The 21,205-nt window shown below is 41.2% G+C and overlaps 1 protein-coding gene across 1 annotated transcript in view; it reads left to right on the plus strand.

Annotated features, from left to right (window-relative positions):
• LOC122895350 (cytochrome P450 3A12-like) overlaps positions 1 to 20,426 on the plus strand; it is a 51,047-nt gene extending 30,621 nt beyond the window's left edge. Inside the window, exons 9-14 of the mRNA XM_044232699.1 lie at positions 2,432 to 2,559; positions 3,595 to 3,661; positions 5,497 to 5,657; positions 7,052 to 7,278; positions 9,970 to 10,132; positions 19,868 to 20,426. Coding sequence (XP_044088634.1) covers positions 2,432 to 2,559; positions 3,595 to 3,661; positions 5,497 to 5,657; positions 7,052 to 7,278; positions 9,970 to 10,132; positions 19,868 to 19,945 — 824 coding nt within the window. The 3' untranslated portion in view covers positions 19,946 to 20,426. The remainder of the gene's footprint in view (positions 1 to 2,431; positions 2,560 to 3,594; positions 3,662 to 5,496; positions 5,658 to 7,051; positions 7,279 to 9,969; positions 10,133 to 19,867) is intronic.
• Positions 20,427 to 21,205: the final 779 nt, after the last annotated feature.

Consider the following 21,205-nt stretch of genomic DNA (forward strand, 5'->3'; position numbering starts at 1 on the left):
AACCTTTAGTACGGTGTTGAATAGAAGTGGCAATAGAGACATCCTTGTTTTGTTTTTACTCTTAGGGGAAAATGCCCAGTCTTTGACTGTTAAGTATGGTGTTAGCTATGAGCTTTTCATTGATGCCCTTTAGTAGACTGAGAATATTCCCTTCTATTCCTAGTTTGATGAGTGTAATTATTGCAAAAGGGTATTGTGTTTTTGTCAAATACTTTTCCACACCTATGGAGATGACTATGTTATTTTTGTGTTTTATTCTATTGATATGGTGCATTACACAAACTCACATTGCTGGGATAAACCCCTCTTGGTTATGGTATATTCTTCCTTTGTTTGCTATGTTGCTGGGTTCAGTTTGCTAGCATTTTGTTGAGGGTTTGTGCATCTGTGTCATAAGATACATTGGTCCATAGTTCTCTTTTGCCATGATACCTTTGTCTGTTTTTAGTATCATGATAATACCTCCCTCATAGAGTATGTCTGGAAATACTACGTCCTCCTCTCTTTGGGGTAGGATTTATTCACAATTGGTGTTGATTCTACTTTCAACATTTGGTAGTAGAGTTTCTTCACTACTAACTCAATGTTTTTCTTGTCCTTAAGATTGTCTACTTTTTTATGTCCATTTCCTGTTTGTATCTCCCTGGGAATTTTTCTGTTTCATCTAAGTTACCTAATCTATTAGCATGTTCTTGTTCGTAGTATTACAAGATACCACCATATTATTGTGAGATATCACCTCACACCAGTCGGAATGACTAAAACTAACAAATCAGGAAACAACAGATGTTGGCAAGGGTGTGGAGAAAGAGGAATCCTCTTACAATGCTGAAGGGAACGCACACTGGTACAGACACTCTAGAAAACAGTATGGAGGTTCCGCAAAAAATTGAAAATAGAGCTACCCTATGACCCAACAATTGTACTACTGGGTATTTACCCAAAGAATACAAAAAGGGGCACCTGCACCCCAATGTTCATAGCAGCAATGTCCACAATAACCAAACTGTGGAAAGAGCCAAGATGTCCATTGGTAAGTGAATGGATAAAGAAGGTGTGGTATATATATACAATGGAATATTACTCAGCCATCAGAAAGGATGAATAATTACCACTTACATCGACATGGGTGGAACTGGAGGGTATTGTGCTGAGCAAAATAAGTCAATCACAGAAAGACAGTTATCATATGGCTTCACTGATATGTGGAATATAATATGGATCATAGGGGATCCTATGGATTCTTCGGATCAAAGAGGATCATAGGGAGGGAACACTGAATGGGAAATCATCAGAGAGGGAGGATAAAAACCATGAGAGACTTTTGTCTACAGGAAACAAACTGAGGGTTGCTGGAGGGAAGTAGGTGGCAGGATGGGGTAATTGGGTAAAGGGCATTGGGGGGGGCATGTGATGTGATAAGCACTGGGTATTACATGCAATTGATGAATCACTGATCTCTGCTTCTGAAACTAATAATATACTATATGTTAATTAATTGAACTTAAATAAAATTTTTTAAATGAAAAATAAAACCTTTTTAATGTTAGCACAAATCTCCCCTTTCATTTCAGATGATAGAATTTGAATCTTTTCTCCTTTTCTCTTGATCATCTAGCTAAAGATCTTTTGAAATAAATCTGCCTTGGTTTCCTTGATTTTTTTTTTCTATTGTTTTTTATTCTTCATTTCATGAGTTTCTGTTCTTGTCTCTATTGTTTGCTTCCATCTGCTTGCTTAATGTGCAGTTTGGTCTTGTAATTTCAGCATGTTTAAGATGGAAAGTTGGGTTGTTGATTTGAGATCTTGGTCTGTTTTGAATGTAGACATATAGCAGTTTTTCTCTCTGGTGACTGCTTTTGCTACATCCCTTGAGTTTTGGTATATCATACACATTTTATCGGTCTCCAAGGAATTCCTAAGTGCCCTTTGGACTTCTTCTTTGAACCATTGTTATATAGCAGTGTCTTGTTTAATTTCCACATATTTGTGAATTTCCTAATGTTCTTTCTGTTCTTGATTTCTAATTTTATTCTATTGCAGTTGAAGGGCATATTCTGCATTATTTGCATCCTGACAACAATTTCTTAAATGGTACAATTAATTGAAGTAGCATATCATGGTCTGGTTTATCCCAAGAGGCTCTAGTACAAAAGATAAAAGGCTAAGAGATCCAGGAATGTTCTCCTGTTCCTTTAGTCACTCCAGAGATATCCAAGAGGCTGCCGATCTCGCTACTGTAGTGGTGGCCCCTACGTATGACTTGCACTGGCTTAGTCCTTGGCTTGAAAGTTGGAGGAAAGGTCCTAGAGGGAATGACTCCTAGTTTCAATAACTCCTTGTGTCTTTTGCTTTTCTAATTGGTAGACCAAATTGCTCTGGGTAAATTTTTCATCTTCACTGTGCTTTCTGTTGTTCTTTCTCCTTACAGTATTCTTTCCATTCCTTACCCCGGTTTTTGAAATATTCAATATCTCTGTGTTTCCGAAGAGTGTTACCAATTTCTTTACAAAATCTGTAAAAAAGATCAAAGAAAGTCGTGTCAAAGATGAACAAAAGGTAAATCTGTTGATCGTTAACATGCAGTATTTTACTTTTTGATAATTGAGCTGTGTGCATCTGATGTGTGCTCTTCTATGTAATTTTTAGGGTGGGTAGAGAACTGTAGTATTCAGATCAGAAGAGTTCTGTCATTTTGGGCAGAATGAAGAAGGTGGAGGTTTAGGAGCCAAAGAGGCAACAATTAAAATTTAGTAATAAGCATGACAATTAATATGTCACTGCACAAGATTTGTTGAGAGAAAAACTACCACTTCCCCTCAATAAATTGTCAGAGGATAAAAATCACTATATAAAAATCATTTTCCGGATAGTATAATTTTGCCATATCTTTTATTGGCAGAGGTCCTTTCAATTTCAGGCCTTTACTTTACACATTCTCCAATGAAGCTCCTATCAGACACCTGGTGTCTGTGTTAAATTTGAGCCTGTGACAGGCTGGAGTGGGCAGGAGACTGCAAGATGGCTAAACCTGCTTTGCCTTCCTGAGACCTGGCAGCCAGAACAAGGATGTATGTAGGACAGGGATACAGGGCTGGGTGCCTCAGGATGTCACTGAAGAGTCCAGAGTTCTGGAAGGGTGGGGCATTGGAAGATGCTGACACAGAGGCTGCTGGTGGACCCAGCAGAGGTCAGGGGATTGATCTATGTGGCCATTCATTAAGAATTGAAGCTGGAGAAAAAAAAGAAATGAAGTCAGGGACTTTCTCCTGAGGAACCAGGCATGACAGGAAAGAGAGCAGACAACTCTTTGGCCAGAAAGCTATGTTCAAAAGCCAGACAATCTAAAGATCAGAGAGGGCAAGGACCAAAAATCAGTTGGACGTGATGGCTGGTTTCCTATCAGAGAAGCATTCAGCTCTTCAAGCTTCATATCTGGATTTTTTTTTTCACTGATGACTCAGACAACAGTATTCAGACTTCTGTCCATAAAGGGGCAATATTCTCAGGAAAGAAGTTAGATATCGCACCCCTGATTTATTTCTGACTTCATAAGTGACATTTTACCATTGAAACTTCTCTTTCTACTTCCAGCACCGAGTGGATTTTCTCCAACTGATGATTGACTCCCAGAATTCTAAAGAAACAGACACCCATAAAGGTGAGCAAGGAGAGCTTCCGAGGGCCAGCAATGGGGAGGTTCAGAGGTAAGGGGTGGTTCTGAGATGCAGAGGAAGATTTTTAGCAGGTGGAGTTTCTGTAAATTGAAGAAAGACACATGTTCATATATAAATGGTAGCCAGAACCACTTTCCAGAAGCATATAGCCACAACTCTCTTCAGTACTTGAAGGGCAGCCATAAACGTGGCAGTTGGTGATCTGGTCTACATCAGAACTTTTGGAGAGCTTGCTTCCAATATCAATTCTCCAGTTAAATCAGACCCTCTGAACGGGAACCTCTACCTGGAAATTTGCATCAAGCCTTCATCACATCAGGAGGCACTTGGCCCCAGTGTTGGTGACCTTCACCTGGAACACTTGGTTGAACTTGTGTTCACTGCCTTAATGTATTATAAAGTTTTATTTTTCATTTTGTAATTAAGAAGTGACATGCAAGATGCCTTTGCGATTGTGTAAATACTGTGTTTTTCTTCAAACATTAATCGACTACTTTTATCATGGATGGTATTTAATTGAAACTATTATTCCTATAATGGCTTCAAAATGGTGACTTTCTAATTCCATCATTTATGGGTGATAGTCCATTATAAGGGAGCTTCATGGTCTCTCTCATTAATTTATTTATGTCAGTCTGATCTCATATATTCCTAACTTAGTCTCTTAAATCATTCTTTATTTGGATCCTCAAATTCACTCAGGTTTGTCCATTGAAAGCCCTTGCAAGTGGGATCCTGTGTGCTTTCTTTTCTCTTTTTTCTTTTCTCTTTTTCTTTTCTTTCTTTTTTGGGGTTTTGTTTTGTTTTGAGTAGATTTTTTTTTGTATTTTTATTTTCTTTTTTTAAAATTTTTTTATTTTTTATAAACATATATTTTTATCCCCAGGGGTACAGGTCTGTGAATCGCCAGGTTTACACACTTCACAGCACTCACCATAGCACATACCCTCCCCAATGTCCATAACCCAGCCACCCTGTCCCCCCACCCAAAACCCCCCAGCAACCCCCAGTTTCATTCCTGAGGTTAAGAGTCTCTTACGGTTTGTCTCCCTCCCTGGTCCCTTCTTATGCTCTTTTAATGGCATGAGTTACCCAGCATCAGTCTCCCCTCTTCTAGCTTCTTGTCTGTGTTACAGTTTCTGTACATATCTGAGATCATCCACTTGAAGAGTCGTGGGCCCCAGGTCTTCTATTACCAGATTCCTCCCGAAGATATAATCCATGCATATCATCACATTTTGTGAAAGCTCAGATTTTGGTTCCATTGTGCTAGGATGAGGTTTGAAATTCTGCATTTCCAATAAGCTCCCGGATGCTGTTGATGCTACTGGTCCATGGAGCACACATTGGACAAAAGTTTTTCTGTAGCCAAATACTGTCCTAAGTTCCTGCCAAATGTTTAGATAAAAGTTCATTGAATTTTCCTGACAATTAAGCCTTAGCATTGCATACTCTCTCAAAAAAAAAAAAATTAAGCTGTAGAAGAATGTAAATTTTTCCCAGGGAAAATACTAGCCTGTGTTACTTATGGCTAAACTACTTTTAGGACTCTTCAGAGATAGACAGAGAACACCATGTATGTGAGACAGAAATGCCATCTCCTGAAATTAGCCACCTGTGTTGGTGGGGAAGGTGGCATAAGCAGGAGCAGATGGCCAAAAATAGTCATAATCCTGGGGAATAAGCAGATCGAAACAACTTTTGCCTCTTTCTGGCTCTGTAGGATAGACATGGGAGTTTCATTTGGGTTTCTTGTCATCTGAACTGTGATGTTTTTCATTCACCAGCTTTAGCTAAAATGTCTTTCTTCTCCTCTTAGCTCTGTCTGATCTGGAGCTTGTGGCCCAGTCTATGACCTTTCTTTTTGCTGGCTACGAGACCACTAGCACTGCTCTTTCTTTCTTGGCATATGAACTGGCCACTCACCCTGATGTCCAGCAGAAACTACAGGAGGAGATTGATTCGACTTTCCCCAAGAAGGTGAGCAGGCCATGCCTGAGGATGGAGGTCAGGATGAGCTCTGTGATGCCTTAGTAACAGAAGAGCCCTCAGATCTTGTGGGTTTATACAGCAAAGGTTTACTTTTGACTCACATTCCCATGTCCACGATGGGTATTAGTTGAGGATGGGAGTATTCGGTGATACAGGGTAAAGAGGTTCTGCTTTCTTACACCAGCACTATCTAGAACACGAAGACTTTATGTTGGCTGGAGAACAAAAAACTAGAGTGTTGCTCACTTGCTTTTCCAGTATTTGGCCCCAAATTGACATAGAGATCCTCAGATCACAGCCCATTTGCAAAGTGGTTTCCCCTAAGGTCAGGTGGGCTGGGAACTATGGGGGTCTACATGGATCTTGGGTGAGCAGTAAGTGTCTATGCCCCACACCCTCTGAAGGGTCAACTCTAATTAGCTCAACGTAACAAGTCAGAAACTGAGCTACAGAGACATAATATAACTTTGTTTCACATCCTATACCTAGTAGTGAAAAAGCCAAGCTACGAACCAGGTTGCCTGGATCCTGATGGAACTCATAACTCCTACTACAGTGTTGGCTCCTAAATATAACACCAAGCGACAGACACAATTACCCACAGTTTTCAGGCCTCTGCGCAAACTGAAATTCTCTGCTTATGAAGGCACCTGGCCTCTTGGGCTGGAGCGGCTTATTTGGTTTATTGTCAACCTTGACGCAACAACTATGAGACCCTTCCAGCAACAGAGGGTGGGGCTGAGGGTAGGGTTCTTATTCCCTTTACATCTTTCCCTAGTACTGAAATTGTACCATGGGACCATCTTAGTCTTCTTTTCTCCTATTTGTGTTAGAGAAGAACTTGTTACTCCCCAGAATATTTATAGACTTTTTATATAATATAGTGCTTCTCTCCAAACTTATATATATAATAAAAAATTAGGAAGCAGGATATTTCAACTAGAAGACTTTATGTGGAATAGGGGATTTTTTCTGTTTTTTTTTTTTTTCTGTCCATTCTCTTTCCTTGGTACAGATGTGTGGGCCCTCTTTTGAAAGCAAACAGTGACTTCAGCACGTTCCAAGTAAGCGTAAGGGTTATAGGCTTTTAATCACTTTTGTTTACATGAGGAAGAATAACTACTACATGGTGGTGAGAGGGACTTCAGGCCCTGTTTAGGGGGTTGTCCCAGCGGTCTCCCCTAGTGACTTGTGTCCCTACGTTACACATGTCAGTGGGCCACTGAACATGTCAAAGGACATGGTAGATATGAAAATGTCCATAAATGCCCTTTACCAAAATACATGATTCTTAGGTGTCCCTAACACTTCAGTAGTGTATAGAGTGAGTTGTATGTTGATTCCACATCTCAATGTATCAAAATCTGTTTCTTTCCTTCCAGGCACCACCTACTTATGATGGCCTTGTACAGATGGAGTACCTGGACATGGTGTTGAATGAAACTCTCAGATTACATCCAATTGGTGGTAGACTTGAGAGGGTCTGTAAGAAAGATGTGGAGATCAGTGGTGTGTTCATTCCCAAAGGGACAGTGGTGATGGTGCCAGTCTTTACTCTTCACCGAGACCAGGATCTCTGGCCAGCGCCTAAGGAGTTCCGTCCTGAAAGGTACAGGGAACCCTGGAATGGGGAACCCACCCTCATATTGGAGGATATTCTGATATTCCCTTCATATAGATGACAAGCATGTGGCTGTACAATTATTCATTTGGACATCTTTGTGCTCCTAGAAGTTTTTTTCTTATTACAAAATGATCATTCTTTGTTGTCAATATTTTTTAAGCTGTAGACTTAGAAACTATAGAAATGAAGAAAATTATAGTCATCTACAGACCGAATATATTAAAATCATCAATAATGTCATGTATCTCCTTATGGACATTTTTCTGTGTACTATAGATTACTAAAAAATAGGATGATATTATAATTTTTTGTTTTGAACTGCTTAATGTAACATTAGACTACAAACAACATGCTATATTTCTGTGTGTGATTATATGTATATGACTTTTTTTTTTAACCACTATCATCTTTCAGGAAATAGACCTTTCTTCCCTTTAAGTTTTTCTGTCCTCTCTAGCTCTCTGAATTCACCCTCCAGCCCCCACATTCCACGTTTATTAACCTTGGCCCCCGTGCCTACTGGGAGAGCAGATGCTGTGGGCCTGAGTCCTCATCCCTGGCAGGAGGAGCAGCCTCATGGCTGCTCATCTCTGATTCTTTTTTAACTCTTTTGTCTCTCTTTAGGGTATCACTGATATCTTTTCTTCTTTGCTCAAGCCCAGTGAGTGTTCTTATGACTGTTGCTTTAAAGCCTCCATTAGGCCTATTACTTGTATCTGTTTTACATAAATCTCTGGCTGTGGTCCAGGGTTCTACAGGGCCTCAGTTCTGGTGGAGGCGGTGCCAGGTCTCATTTCACAAGCAGACCAGAGCACACCTAGTTAAAACTCGCCACATTCAGGCCAGGGACCAAACATTGCCCACAGCAAGCAAGGAGAGCCTCTACAGACAGCCGGCCTGAGGGATAGAGCTGCCAAAACACAACAGCAGAGCACAGGCACCACACACCAGTGACACTCTGTGAAGCTCCAGGCCCTGGGTGCTACATGACTTCTTATTCATAAGGCCATTACTTTCAGGAGCACACACAGGTCCCATGCTATGTGTGGCTACAGTCCTGTGCTAGCTCTTGGTATCTGGGCTTCATTAAAAGCAAATTCATCTGCTCTCTAGCTGTCTGAGACATCTTCCTTAGAGCGGTCTTGAGCTTTCTCTTTTGGGAATTCAAAGCAGAGTCTGGCTTTGGGCAAAACTTGAATTCTTAAAACAGTGGTGCTTTCCTCTCTGTTGTATCGGTGAACAAAATTTCGAGTGAACTTTTTAGGGATCTAGACTTTAAGCCCCTGACTCTAAGCCCCTACGGCAGAGGCCTTATCTTGTTGTGTGGTGTCCCTAGTGCTAGCATCACGTTTACACACTGTACTTGCTGAAAGAAGTCAGAATTGACCAAGTTGTCTCTTCTTTAGACCAGGAACCCTGGTGGTTCCCACAAGTTCAGCAGTACCCACTCCTGTAGCTTCTTGAACAGAAACCAGAGAGCACTCCAGGTACTTCTCTGTAATTCATTCAATCATAAGAAGAAGTGCTTACCTATGTGTTTCAGGGACTGGGCCAGAGAGTAAGAAATCCACATATTAAAAAAGGCTACTATGGAGCACTTTTGACACATACACAGGCATATCCTAGAGACACACATCTATGAAATACTTTTAATGTATCATATGTGCCTGTCATCTGCCCAACAACCACTAATGCATCCACATGCCATTGTAATCCTTCATCTGATTCCCATATTACATTAATGTACATCATCTGCGATCATTCTAGAATACTCTCCATAACATAAAGACTTTAAAAAATAACCTCACCACAATGCCATTATCACTTTTCCCAAATCCACATTTTCCCTTAATATAATCAAATATTCAAGAATCAGTTTTAAATAAAATATATGACTAACCTTCAAGGAATTTATAGTCTCATGAAACAGATAGACAGTGATTATACTGATTATACATACTGGCGAGTTTGACAACACTAGGGTAGCATCATGTGCCCGTGTGAATCTTCTGACTTGTTTTTGAAAGTGAGAGGAGGTGCAAGTGGAGACGATAGGGATGAAAAGAGAAAAATAGAACTTTAAATCATGGGGGGTGGGGTGCCTGGATGGCTTAGTTGGTTAAGTGTCAGGTCATCCTAGGATCCTCGGATTGGGTCCCACTTCAGGCTCCTGCTCCTTGGGGAGCCTGCTTCTCCCTCACCCTCTGCCTGCCACTCCCCACTGCTTGTATGTTCTCACTCTCTCTGTCAAATCAGTCAGTCAGTCAATCAATCAGTCATGGGAGGCATTTTCTCTACTTTCTTTTTCCATGAGCATGTGACCAATATAAGTGGGAGTGGAGGCAGGAATCGACCTTTCCTTCAGTCAGGCTCATTTCCTGCTTGCCTTTCAGGGTGTGAACATCTCACCATCCCAAATGTAGTTCTAATGTTTTAAGATAAATCTTCTTTTCAACAACATTCATCTCAACAAGACTAAATGCTCCCATAGGGTATGGGAAATGCATAGGATCTATAATTTACTATTGTCACCACAGAATCAGCATAGCAAGATTTCAGTCACCAACCCCCAAAAGTGTGTCCTATAGGCCTGGGAAGAATCCCAAATCCCAAACGTGTAGCTCTTATGGTTTCTGTGTTTCACTAATGTGCTCCCAACTTGTATTGTGGAACCAGGTTCAGCAAGAAGAACAAGGACAGCATAAATCCTTACACATACCTGCCTTTTGGAACTGGACCCCGAAACTGCATTGGGATGAGGTTTGCGACCACGAGCATGAAACTTGCCCTTGTCAAAGTCCTGCAGAACTTCTCCTTCAAGCCTTGTAAAGAAACACAGGTCAGAGAGATTGCTTTCCACATAAATAATATTTTATTGTTTTTTTTTTCAAACTAAGAGATAAGTAATGGATATGTGTGTGTCAGCGGGAGGGGTCATTTATTCTTAATAATTTGTTCTATCAGCCAAGAGAATCTATTTGGAGTCATGTGTGACCATTATTCAGCTCATGAGTGCCATGTCTGTGGTTTACGACCACTCAACCATAAGGGTCATCTAGTCAGTTACATAGCTTGACATGCTTACGCACAGACCTTTGAACTTGAGCAATGTTTTAAATTTCTCTCAAGTCCACTGAAAGGAAGGAAACATGTTGTGCATAGTCTTGACATGCAGTGATTATCATGACATGACTTTTTGTTGTTTAGTTTTTTTTAAGATTTTGTTTATTTATTGACAGACAGAGAGGACAGGTAGGCAGAAAGGCAGGCAGAGAGAGAGGAGGAAGCAGGCTCCCTGATGAGCAAAGAGTCCGATGCGGGGCTCAATCCCAGGACCCTGGGATCACAACCAAAGGCAGAGGCTTCAACCCACTGAGCCACCCAGGCGCCCCCATGACATGACTTTTTTTTTTTTTTAAGATTTTATTTATTTATTTGTCAGAGAGAGAGGGAGAGAGAGTGAGCACAGGCAGACAGAGAGGCAGGCAGAGGCAGAGGGAGAAGCAGGCTCCCTGCCGAGCAAGGAGCCCGATGTGGGATCTTCTCCACCACAACATACAGACACTCTCATGACTGTGGTTCTCAACCCCTGTTTGTACATTGGAATCAGTGGGTTCTTTTGAAAATCCTGACCTAAGAACACCTGGGACACACAGAGGGGAGATCATCCCTCTTTTAGGAGTGCATTCTTGATAGGCAGTGTTCACGAAGATGCCTCTCCAGGAACAAATGAGCAGGCTGGTACCTTTTACTCCCCCACCCCTCACCACAAACATAGTCATCTGTAGGAAGCAGCACAGTGCCAGTACTGGCTGCCCAACTCGCTTACACCGAGCCCCACCTCCCTATGCTCTGGTGGGACTGCACTTCTCAATCAGGCTTGCCTCCCAGCATAGCAGACCCTTTCCCCAGAAGACCAGGATAAACTCTTGCCCACACCAAGCCTCCTGACCAGAGGGTTCTACAAGGCCTCAGTTCTGGTGGAGTTGGTGTCAGGTCTCATTTCACAAGCAGATCAGAGCACATCTAGTTAAAACTCGCCACTTTCAGGCCAGGGACCAAACGTTGCCCACAGCAAGCAAGGAAAGCCTCTACAGACAGCTGGCCTGAAGGATAGAGCTGCCAAAACACAACAGCAGAGCACAGGCACCACACACCAGTGACAGTCCGTGAAGCTCCAGGCCCTGCGTGCTACATGACCTCTTATTCATAAGGCCATTACTTTCAGAAGCAGGAGACATAACTGGCTCTTCTAACACAGAGAAGAAGGCAGAGACTTAAACAAAATATCAAGATGGAGGAATTTACCCCAAATGGAAGATCAAGATAAGACCACAGCCAGAGATTTATGTAAAACAGATATAAGTAACAGGCCTAATGGAGAATTTAAAACAACAATCATAAGGATACTCATTGGGCTTGAGAAAAGAAGAAAAGACATCAGTGATACCCTAAACAGAGATAAAAGAGTTAAAATAAGAATCAATCAGAGATGAAGAATGCAAAACATGAGATTGAAAACAAGCTTGATGGGCGCCTGGGTGGCTCAGTGGGTTAAGCCACTGCCTTCGGCTCAGGTCATGATCTCAGGGTCCTGGGATCGAGCCCCACATCGGGCTCTCTGCTCAGCAGGGGGCCTGCTTCCCTTCCTCTCTCTCTGCCTGCCTCTCTGCCTGCTTGTGATCTCTGTCTGTCAAATAAATAAATAAAATCTTAAAAAAAAGAAAAGAAAACAAGCTTGATGCGGTGAACAGCAGCTCGAGGAAGCAGAGGAATGAATTAGTGACCTAGAAGATAATGGAAATAACAGAAAATAATGAAGCTGAACAAAAGAGATAAAGAAGAATTGTACAATGCAAGAATAGATTTAGGGAACTCTGTGATTCCATCAAACATAATAACATTTGTATTCTATGAATCCCTGAAGAGGAGAGAGAAAAAGGGACAGAAAATTTATTTGAAGAAATAATATCTGAAATCTGGGGAAGGAAATAGACACCCCGACTCCAGGAGGCACAGAGAACTCCCATCAAAATAAAAAAAAATCAGGCCTCTGAAAAAATCAGGCCTCTGAAAAACAGTCTGAGGGGTTTGAAGTGGCGGGGGGGTGGGAGGTTGGGGTACCAGGTGGTGGGTATTATAGAGGGCACAGCTTGCATGGAGCACTGGGTGTGGTGAAAAAATAACGAATACTGTTTTTCTGAAAATAAATAAATTGGAAAAAAAAATCAGGCCAACACCAAGACATGTAATTAAATTTGCAAAATAGAATTGCCTGACTGGCCCAGTCAGTAGGGATGCAACTCTTGATCTCAGAGCATGAGTTCAAGCCCCACATTGGGCACAGAGCCTACTTAAAAATAATAATAATAATAATACAGAAAAATTTAAGGACCTTTTGAAAAAATTTGCAAAATATAGCGATAAAAAAAAGTCTTAAAAGCACCAAAACCAAAGTGGCCTTTACCTTAGAAGGGAAAACCTATAAGGCTAGCTGGGGATTTCATTTTAGAGCTAAAGATACCTGCAGATTGAAAGTGATGTGATGGAGAAGCATTTATCATGCAGATTGATGTCAATAGAGAACTGGAGTAGCAATACTTACATCAGACAAACTAGACTTTAAAACAAAGGCTGTAAAAAAGAGACAAAGAAGGGCATTATATAATCATACAGGGGACAATCCAACAAGAAGATCTAACAGTTGTAAATATTTATTAACCAATGTAGGAGGACCCAAATACATTAAACATAATAATGAACATAAAGGAACTTATTGATAATAACACCAGAACAGTGGAAGACTTTAACACACCACTGACAGCAATGCACAGATCATCTAAACAGAAAATCAGCAAGAAAACAATGACTTTTAATGACACCCTAGACCAGAGGGACTTAATAGATATATTGAGAGCATTCCATCCCAAAGCACAGAATACACTTTCTATTCAAGTGCACATGGAACATTCTCCAGAATAGATTACATATTAGGTCACAAAACAAGCCTCAAAAAATGCAATAAGATTGAAATCATACCATGCACCTTTGCTGACTACAACGCTGTGAAAAGAGACATCAAACACAATAACAAATTTGGACAGACCACAAATACATGGAGACCAAACAATGTTACTAACAATGATGGGTCAGCCAGGAAATCAAAGAAGACCTTAAAAAAATACATGGGTACAAATGAAAATGAAGACACAGTGACCCCAAACCTTTGGGATGCAGAAAAAGCAGTCCTAATAGGGAAGTATATAGCATAGAGGTGTGCCTCAAGAACAAGAAAAATCCCAAATAAGCAACTTAACCTTATACTTAAAGGAGCTAGAAAAAGAACAGCAAGTGAAGCCTAAAACCAGCAGGAGGAAGGAAATAATAAAGATTAGAACAGGAATAGATGATAGAGAAACCATAAAAACAATAGAACAGATCAATGAAACCAGGAGCTCGTTCTTTGAAAAAAAAAAAAATTGGTGAAATTGACAAACCTCCAGCCAGGCTTATCAAAAGAAAAGAGAAAGGACCCCAATAAATAAAATCACAAACAAGAGATGGGAAATAACAACCAATACCACAGAAATTTTTTTTTAAAGATTTTATTTATTTATTTGTCAGAGAGAGAGAGCGAGCACAGGCAGACAGAGAGGCAGGCAGAGGCAGAGGGAGAAGCAGGCTCCCTGCCGAGCAAGGAGCCCGATGTGGGACTCGATCCCAGGACGCCGGGATCATGACCTGAGCCGAAGGCAGCTGCTTAACCAACTGAGCCACCCAGGCGTCCACAGAAATTTTTAAAAAAATTATAAGAGAATATTATGAAAACCCATATGCCAACAAATTGGACAACCTGGAAGAAATGGATAAATTCCTAGCAATATATAAACTACTGAAACTGAAATGGGAAGAAATAGAAAACTTGAACAGATCAATAATCAGCAAAGAAATTGAATCAGTAATCAAAAAACTCCTAACAAACCAGAGTCCAGGGCCAGATGGTTTTACTGGCAAATTCTACCAAATATTTAAAGAGTTCATGCCTATTCTTCTCACACATCTCTTCTATGAGACCAGCATTGCCCTGATACCAGCACCAGATAAAAGACTCCACTAAAGAAAACTACAGGGGCACCTGGGTGGCTCAGTGGGTTAAACCTCTGCCTTCGGCCCAGGTCATGATCTCAGGGTCCTGGGGTCGAGCGCCGCATCAGGCTCTCTGCTCAGCAGAGAAGCTCTGCTTCTCCCTCTCTCTCTGCCTGCCTCTCTGCCTACTTGTGATCTCTCGGTGCCAAATAAATAAATAAAATCTTTTTAAAGAGAGAGAGAGAGAGAACTACAGGCCAATATCCCTGATGAACATGGTGTAAAAATGCCCAATGAATACTAGCAAACTGAATCCAACAGGGGCGCCTGGGTGGCTCAGTGGGTTGGGCCCCTGCCTTCGGCTCGGGTCATGATCTCGGGGTCCTGGGATCGAGCCCCGCATCGGGCTCCTTGCTCAGGGAGCCTGCTTCCCCCTCTCTCTCTGCCTGCTTGTGATCTCTCTCTGTCAGATAAATAAAGTCTTAAAAAAAAAAAAAATCATTCACCACCATCAAGTGGGATTTATTCCTGGCTTGCAAGGGCAATTCAGTATTTGAAAATCAATCAATGTGATACACCACATTAATAAAAGAAAGGATAGGAAAGATACCATACCATTTCAAGTATTTGACAAAGTACAACAACCATTCATGATAAAAGTCCTCAACAAGACACATTTTGAGGGAACATACCTCAACATAAAAAGGCCACATATGAAAAGCCCACAGCTGATATCCTCAATAGGGAAAAATGGAGAGTTTTTCCTCTATGGTCAGGAACAAGACAGATGTCCACAGACATCACTGTTGTTTAACATAATACTGGAAGTCCTAGCCACAGCAGTCAGACAACACAAATAAAATGCTTCCAAGTCAGCAAGGAAGAAGTTGAACTCTCACGACATGCAGATGACTTGATACTCTATATAGAAAACCCAAAGCCTCCACTAAAAAGCTGCTAGAACTAATCAATGAATTCAGTAAAATTGCAGGATACAAAATCAATGCCAGGAATTTGTTGCATTTCTGTATACCAAGAAGGTAGCAACAGAAAGAGAAATCAAGGAATCAATCCCATTTAAAATTGCACCAAAAATTAATATGTCTAGGAATAAGCCTAACCAAAGAAGTAAAAGACTTGTGCTCTGAAAACTATAAAACAGAGATGAAAGAAATTGAAGAGGCACAAAGAAATAGGAAGACCTTCCATGCTCTTGGATTGGAAGAACAAATATTGTTAAAATGCCCATACTACCCAAAGCAGTGTACATGTTTAATGCAATGTGTTTCAAATATCAATGGCATTTTTCACGAATCTGGAAGAAATAATCCTAACATTTGAAAGGAACCCAAAAGAATCCAAACAGCCAAAGCAACCTTGAAAAGAAGAGCAAAGTTGGAGGCATCACAATTCCAGACATCAGGTTATATTACAGAGCTATAATGATCAAAACAAAATGACAGTAGCACAAAAATAGACACACAGGTGAGTGAAACAGATTTGAAAGCCCAGAAATGAACGCACAACTATATGGTCAGAGAATCTTTGACAAAACAGGGAAGAATAGCAATGGGAAAAAGACAGTGTGTTCCACAAATGCTGTTTATTAAACCAGACAGCAACATGCAAAAGAATGAAACTGGGCTGCATTCTTACACAATACACAAAAATAAATTCAAAATGGATTTAAGATCTAAATATGAGACCTGACACCATAAAAGTCCTACAGGAGAATATGGTCAGATATCTCTTTGACATCATCCACAGAAACTTCTTTCTACATACATCTCCTGAGGCAGGGGAGACAATATCAAAAACAAAAACAAGAAAAGAGATTCCTCAAAAATTAAAAATAGAACTTCCCTATGACCCTGCCATTGCACTCCTGGGTATTTACCCCAAAGATACAGATGTAGTGAAAAGAAGGGCCATCTGTACCCCAATGTTTATAGCAGCAATGGCCACGGTCACCAAACTGTGGAAAGAACCAAGATGCCCTTCAACGGATGAATGGATAAGGAAGACGTGGTCCATATACACTATGGGGTAGTATGCCTCCATCAGAAAGGACGAATATCCAACATTTGTAGCAACATGGATGGGACTGGAAGAGATTATGCTGAGTGAAATAAGTCAAGCAGAGAGAGTCAATTATCATATGGTTTCACTTATTTGTGGAGCTTAACAAATAGCATGGAGGACATGGGGAGATAGAGAGGAGAAGGGAGTTGGGGGAAATTGGAAGGGGAGGTGAACCATGAGAGACTATGGACTCTGAAAAACAATCTGAGGGTTTTGAAGGGGCAGGGGGTGGGAGGTCGGGGTACCAGGTGGTGAATATTATAGAGGGCACGGATTGCATGGAGCACTGGGTGTGGTGCAAAAATAATGAATACTGTTATGCTGAAAATAAATAAAAAATAAATAAAAGAAAGAAAACAAACAAAAATACTACTGGGACTTCATCAAAATCAAAAGGTTCTGAACAATGAAGGAAATAACAAAACTAAAGGCAATCTACAGAATGGGAGAAGACATTTGCAAATCACATATCTGATAAAGGGCTGATATCAGAAGATATAAGAACTTATAAAAGTGAACACCCTGAAAATAATTAAGGAGGGCACATGTGGTGATGAGCACTGGTTATTATATGCAACTAATGAATTGTTGAACACTACATCAAACACTAATGATGTACTTAACTATATGTTGGCTAATTGAACATAATAAAAAACAAAACAGAAATAATCCAGGTTAAAAAATGGGCAAAAGACAGGAATAGACATTTTCCCAAAGAAGGCATACAGAAAAGGAAAAGATACTTAACATCACTCATCTTCAAGGAAATACTAATCAAAACTGCAATGAGATGTCACCACACCCCTGTCAGAATGGCTAAAATCAACAACATAAGAAACAACAGGTGTTGGTGAGGGTGCAGAGAAAGGAGAACCCTCTTGCACTGGTCATGAGAAAGTGAACAGGTGCCGCCACTCTGGAAAACAGTATTGAGGTTCCTCAAAAAGTTAAAAATATGACTACCATGATAGGTATGAAGGAGGGGACTTCTTGTGATGAGCTCTGGATGTTATATGTAAGTGACTAATCACTAAATTCTACTCCAGAAACCAGTATTACACTATATGTTAATTAACTACAATGTAAATTAAAATTTGGTACCAAAAAAAATAGTACTACCCTACCATTGTACTACTAGGTATTTACCGAAAGATAGAAAAATACAAATTCAAAGGGATACGTACACTCTGATGTTACTCGCAACATTATCTACACTAGCCAAATTATGGAAAGAACCCAAATGTCCACTGACCGATGAATGAACAAGGAAGATGTAGCATATGTATACAATGGAATGTTACTCGGCCTTAAAAAAGAATGAAGTCTTGTCATTTTCAACAACATGGCTAGAGCTAGAGAGTATTACGCTAAATAAAAGAAGTCAGAGAAAGACAAATGTATGATTTCACTCATATATGGAATTTAAGAAACAAAACAAAGGGGAAGAAAGAGAGAGAGTGGCAAACCAAGAAACAGACTCTTGATGATAGAGAACAATCTGATGGTTACCAGAGAGGAGGGGGGTGAAATGGGTGATGGAGATTAAGGAGTACGTACACTTGTGATGAACACAGGGCAATGTACGGAAGTGTTGCATCACTATGTTGTATACCTAGATCTCATATTATACTACATTAACTAACTGGGATTTAAATAAGAAGAATTTTTAAAAATCAATAAAAATCCTGATGCCCAGGTCATCTGAGATTTTTCTAACATAGCTCACCCAGAGTGTGGCTTTTAAAGTGCCTCCGTGGATTCTCATGAGGACACAAGGTTGAGAATCCATGGTGTGAAGCGTGTCTTCCAGATGTGACAGAATCCCATGATCCAGGCCGTCCTGGGTGCTTGGCCCCACCTTCTGCAAGCCGGGCTCCAGTCAGGCAGTGTTCCCCTTTCCATCCCAGTCCGAGTTCTGTGAAGGCTTAGCACGCTCTCCTGCCATCTGTTCTCATCCTTCCAGGCCTGGTCAGTCTCCAAGCTCCTCCCTGGAGCCTCCCCATGCACCAGATCCCATTGCCTCCTCTGCTCTGTTATAAGATACTACAGGCGACTGTCATCAGCAGAGTCCCCAAGCTGAATGCTTTGTCATTAATCCAGCCACTCCGTTCTAGGTTTTCTTTGGACCTAAGCGCGTCTTTAACTCTAGCATCTCATTTAATTCCTTTCTTAAACTCCCACCAGTGGCTTATAGTCATCCAGTAAAGTTCACAAGCGATTTGAAGTTGATTGAGAGCCCTGGGATGCAAATTGTAAAGAATTTTCATTTTAATAATTTAACAAATGACATTTGTGTATAGGCTTGGGGTGTGTTTGTGTGTGTGTGTGTGTGTGTGTGTGTGTGTCTTGTCTGTCTTTCTGCAGGGGAAATACAAGCATGCCATTTAAAATGTAAAAATAACAAGTTACATTTTTAGAAGGATCTGGAAAACAAAGAATTGTTGCCACTGATTCATCTCAAGCAAGGCTGTACAATACGGCCTACTTTTAGGACTTGTGCATTTATTATACAGCTCTTCCCTTTATTAGACTTCCTCAGAGAAGAGGAGGAAGACAGAATTGGTCTCCATTTTATTTGTGGCTTTGGCGCAGCTGCATAGCACTGACTGACTACAAACAAGGGTCTAAGCCCTGAGAGGAAGCGGGGCTCTGGCACACCCGGGCTGGGGCACACACTCCCTGAAAGCTCCTGCTCACCCCCGGGCTGGCAGTTCTCACCTTCCAAGGCATTTGCATACCCTTCAGTCAACCGACATTAGAAGGTGACTCTGCTGTGGCTCCCCCACACTTTCGGATAGTCACTGGGAGAGAATGGGGCTAAAGGTTCACTCAGAACACTGTAGGGTCTTCAGCAGCCCACCATTTGCCTTAGATTCTGGAGCCAGGAGATGGTAGAGAACAACCATCATGCTTCACAAAGAACTCCTTCCATCAAGAATGGATGGTTCCACTGGGAGAGGTGACAGGATCTTTAGCAGGGACGATGGCCACACATTAACGTGTGTAAGACCCACTTGGGTTTACTTTGCAAGCTTGAACATACACGAAATATACTCTATTGCTTTTGAAAATGCTTTGACATGAAGCCTAAGAATCTGGTTTAAAATGTAAACATTTATTCCTTTTACTTAAAATTAAAGCAAAAGGACCACAAACCCAACAAAATTTGATCCCCAGCCTGGTACAGAGTAGGTGCTCAGTGGATATTTGCTGAATGAATGATGGATGTATCGCCCCGCCCCCCAGTCTCGACAGCTTACAGAGTAGGAGTAAGATCCCAGACATAGAAGTCTAATAGTATTTATGTGTTTGAACAATAATTGTCCTTCATGTTTCCTGTCTCCTTTGGTTTTGTTGTCAGTAGGGCTTCATTCCTGGTTCTTAGATGCTTGTCTAACTGTTGTAGATTCGCCTGGAAAGGAGCACTCAAGGGGCTGTTAAACTGGAAAAACCCATTGTTCTCAAGGTAGAGCCAAGAGATTGAAGTGTCAACAAAGCCTGACTTTCCCTAAGGGCTTCCCCTTTGTTCTTCAAGATCCCGGATCACCAGAGACTTCAATTTACTTTGTGAGTAAAACCCAGAAATGAAGATGGCCTTCATTACTTACTGCCCGTGACAGATGACTAGGGATTCTCTACATTCATTTAGCTTTCTCCAGTGTCTGTGTGGAGCATTTATGGTGGAGAGTAAAAGAAGTCGCTAAAAAGTGCCAGAGATGTAGACTCAGCCTGTCTGGTTCACACAGACTACCCCCAGTTAGTACCATCTGTTCCCCTGACCGTTGATCAAGAATAAATCTTCCTCAACAATTTTATCAACAAACTTTAATGGAGACAAGAATTACTGGGGTGACTGTGGTAGTGACATTTATATCACATGTCTTATTTTGAATATTCTACATTAAATATTACACTGGGCCAGTCAGTCAACAACTCTTTACACAAATACTAACCAATGCCTTTGTGTACATTAAGGGAGAATCCATAGACCAATGAGTGAGATCCAGTGACTGAATGTTTTGACCATTATAGTCGCTGGGTGGGAGGAGCTCGTTCAGAACTCCAGTGTGATATATTAAGATAAGTGAGAGTTAATCCACTGTGACTTTGCCCATTGGTCAGAAAGTATATTCACAATTTAATTCTACAGGTCGTGGAGCACATGTTTTTTGTAACTTTCGACTGAAGCACTTAGTATTATATGATTCCTTTTGATTTCATGTTTTCATCTCATCTGCCCTACTTTTCTGGTAGGCAGGGAACATGCTTTCTCTTTGTGTTTCAGCCTCAGCTCCCCACTGTCCTGACACAATGAACATCAAATCAGGGACGGTTGATTGGCCAGTGCATTGGACAGAAAGGCTAAAAGCATTTGTCCATTTTGGCTGGTATCAGGAGCTGCACAGGAGTCTTCTGTTCCTTCCCCACCCCATCCCTACTTTCCCTTCTCCTCTCTTCTCTTCCTTTGCCTCCCTTCCTAGATAATTCTGTCCTAAAGCCATAGGTGGGGCACAGCCAGGTGGGCAGCCCCATATTTGGGGTCAGGGACTGAGAAGGGAGTCACACTGACTCCAAATCAGAAACTAAGTAGGGCGTGAAGGGTAGTCACATGAATAAGGAGCCTGGCATGGGTGTGGGAGCCCGAGCTAGGTAAGAAAGATGTCCACACATAGGGGTGGTCTGTTAAGAGTCCACAATGGGATGGGGTAAGACCACCTCAACATCACCTCTGGCATATTCTTAC

Source organism: Neovison vison, chromosome 14, assembly GCF_020171115.1.
Source record: "Neovison vison isolate M4711 chromosome 14, ASM_NN_V1, whole genome shotgun sequence".
NCBI classification, from domain to species: Eukaryota; Metazoa; Chordata; class Mammalia; order Carnivora; family Mustelidae; genus Neogale; species Neogale vison.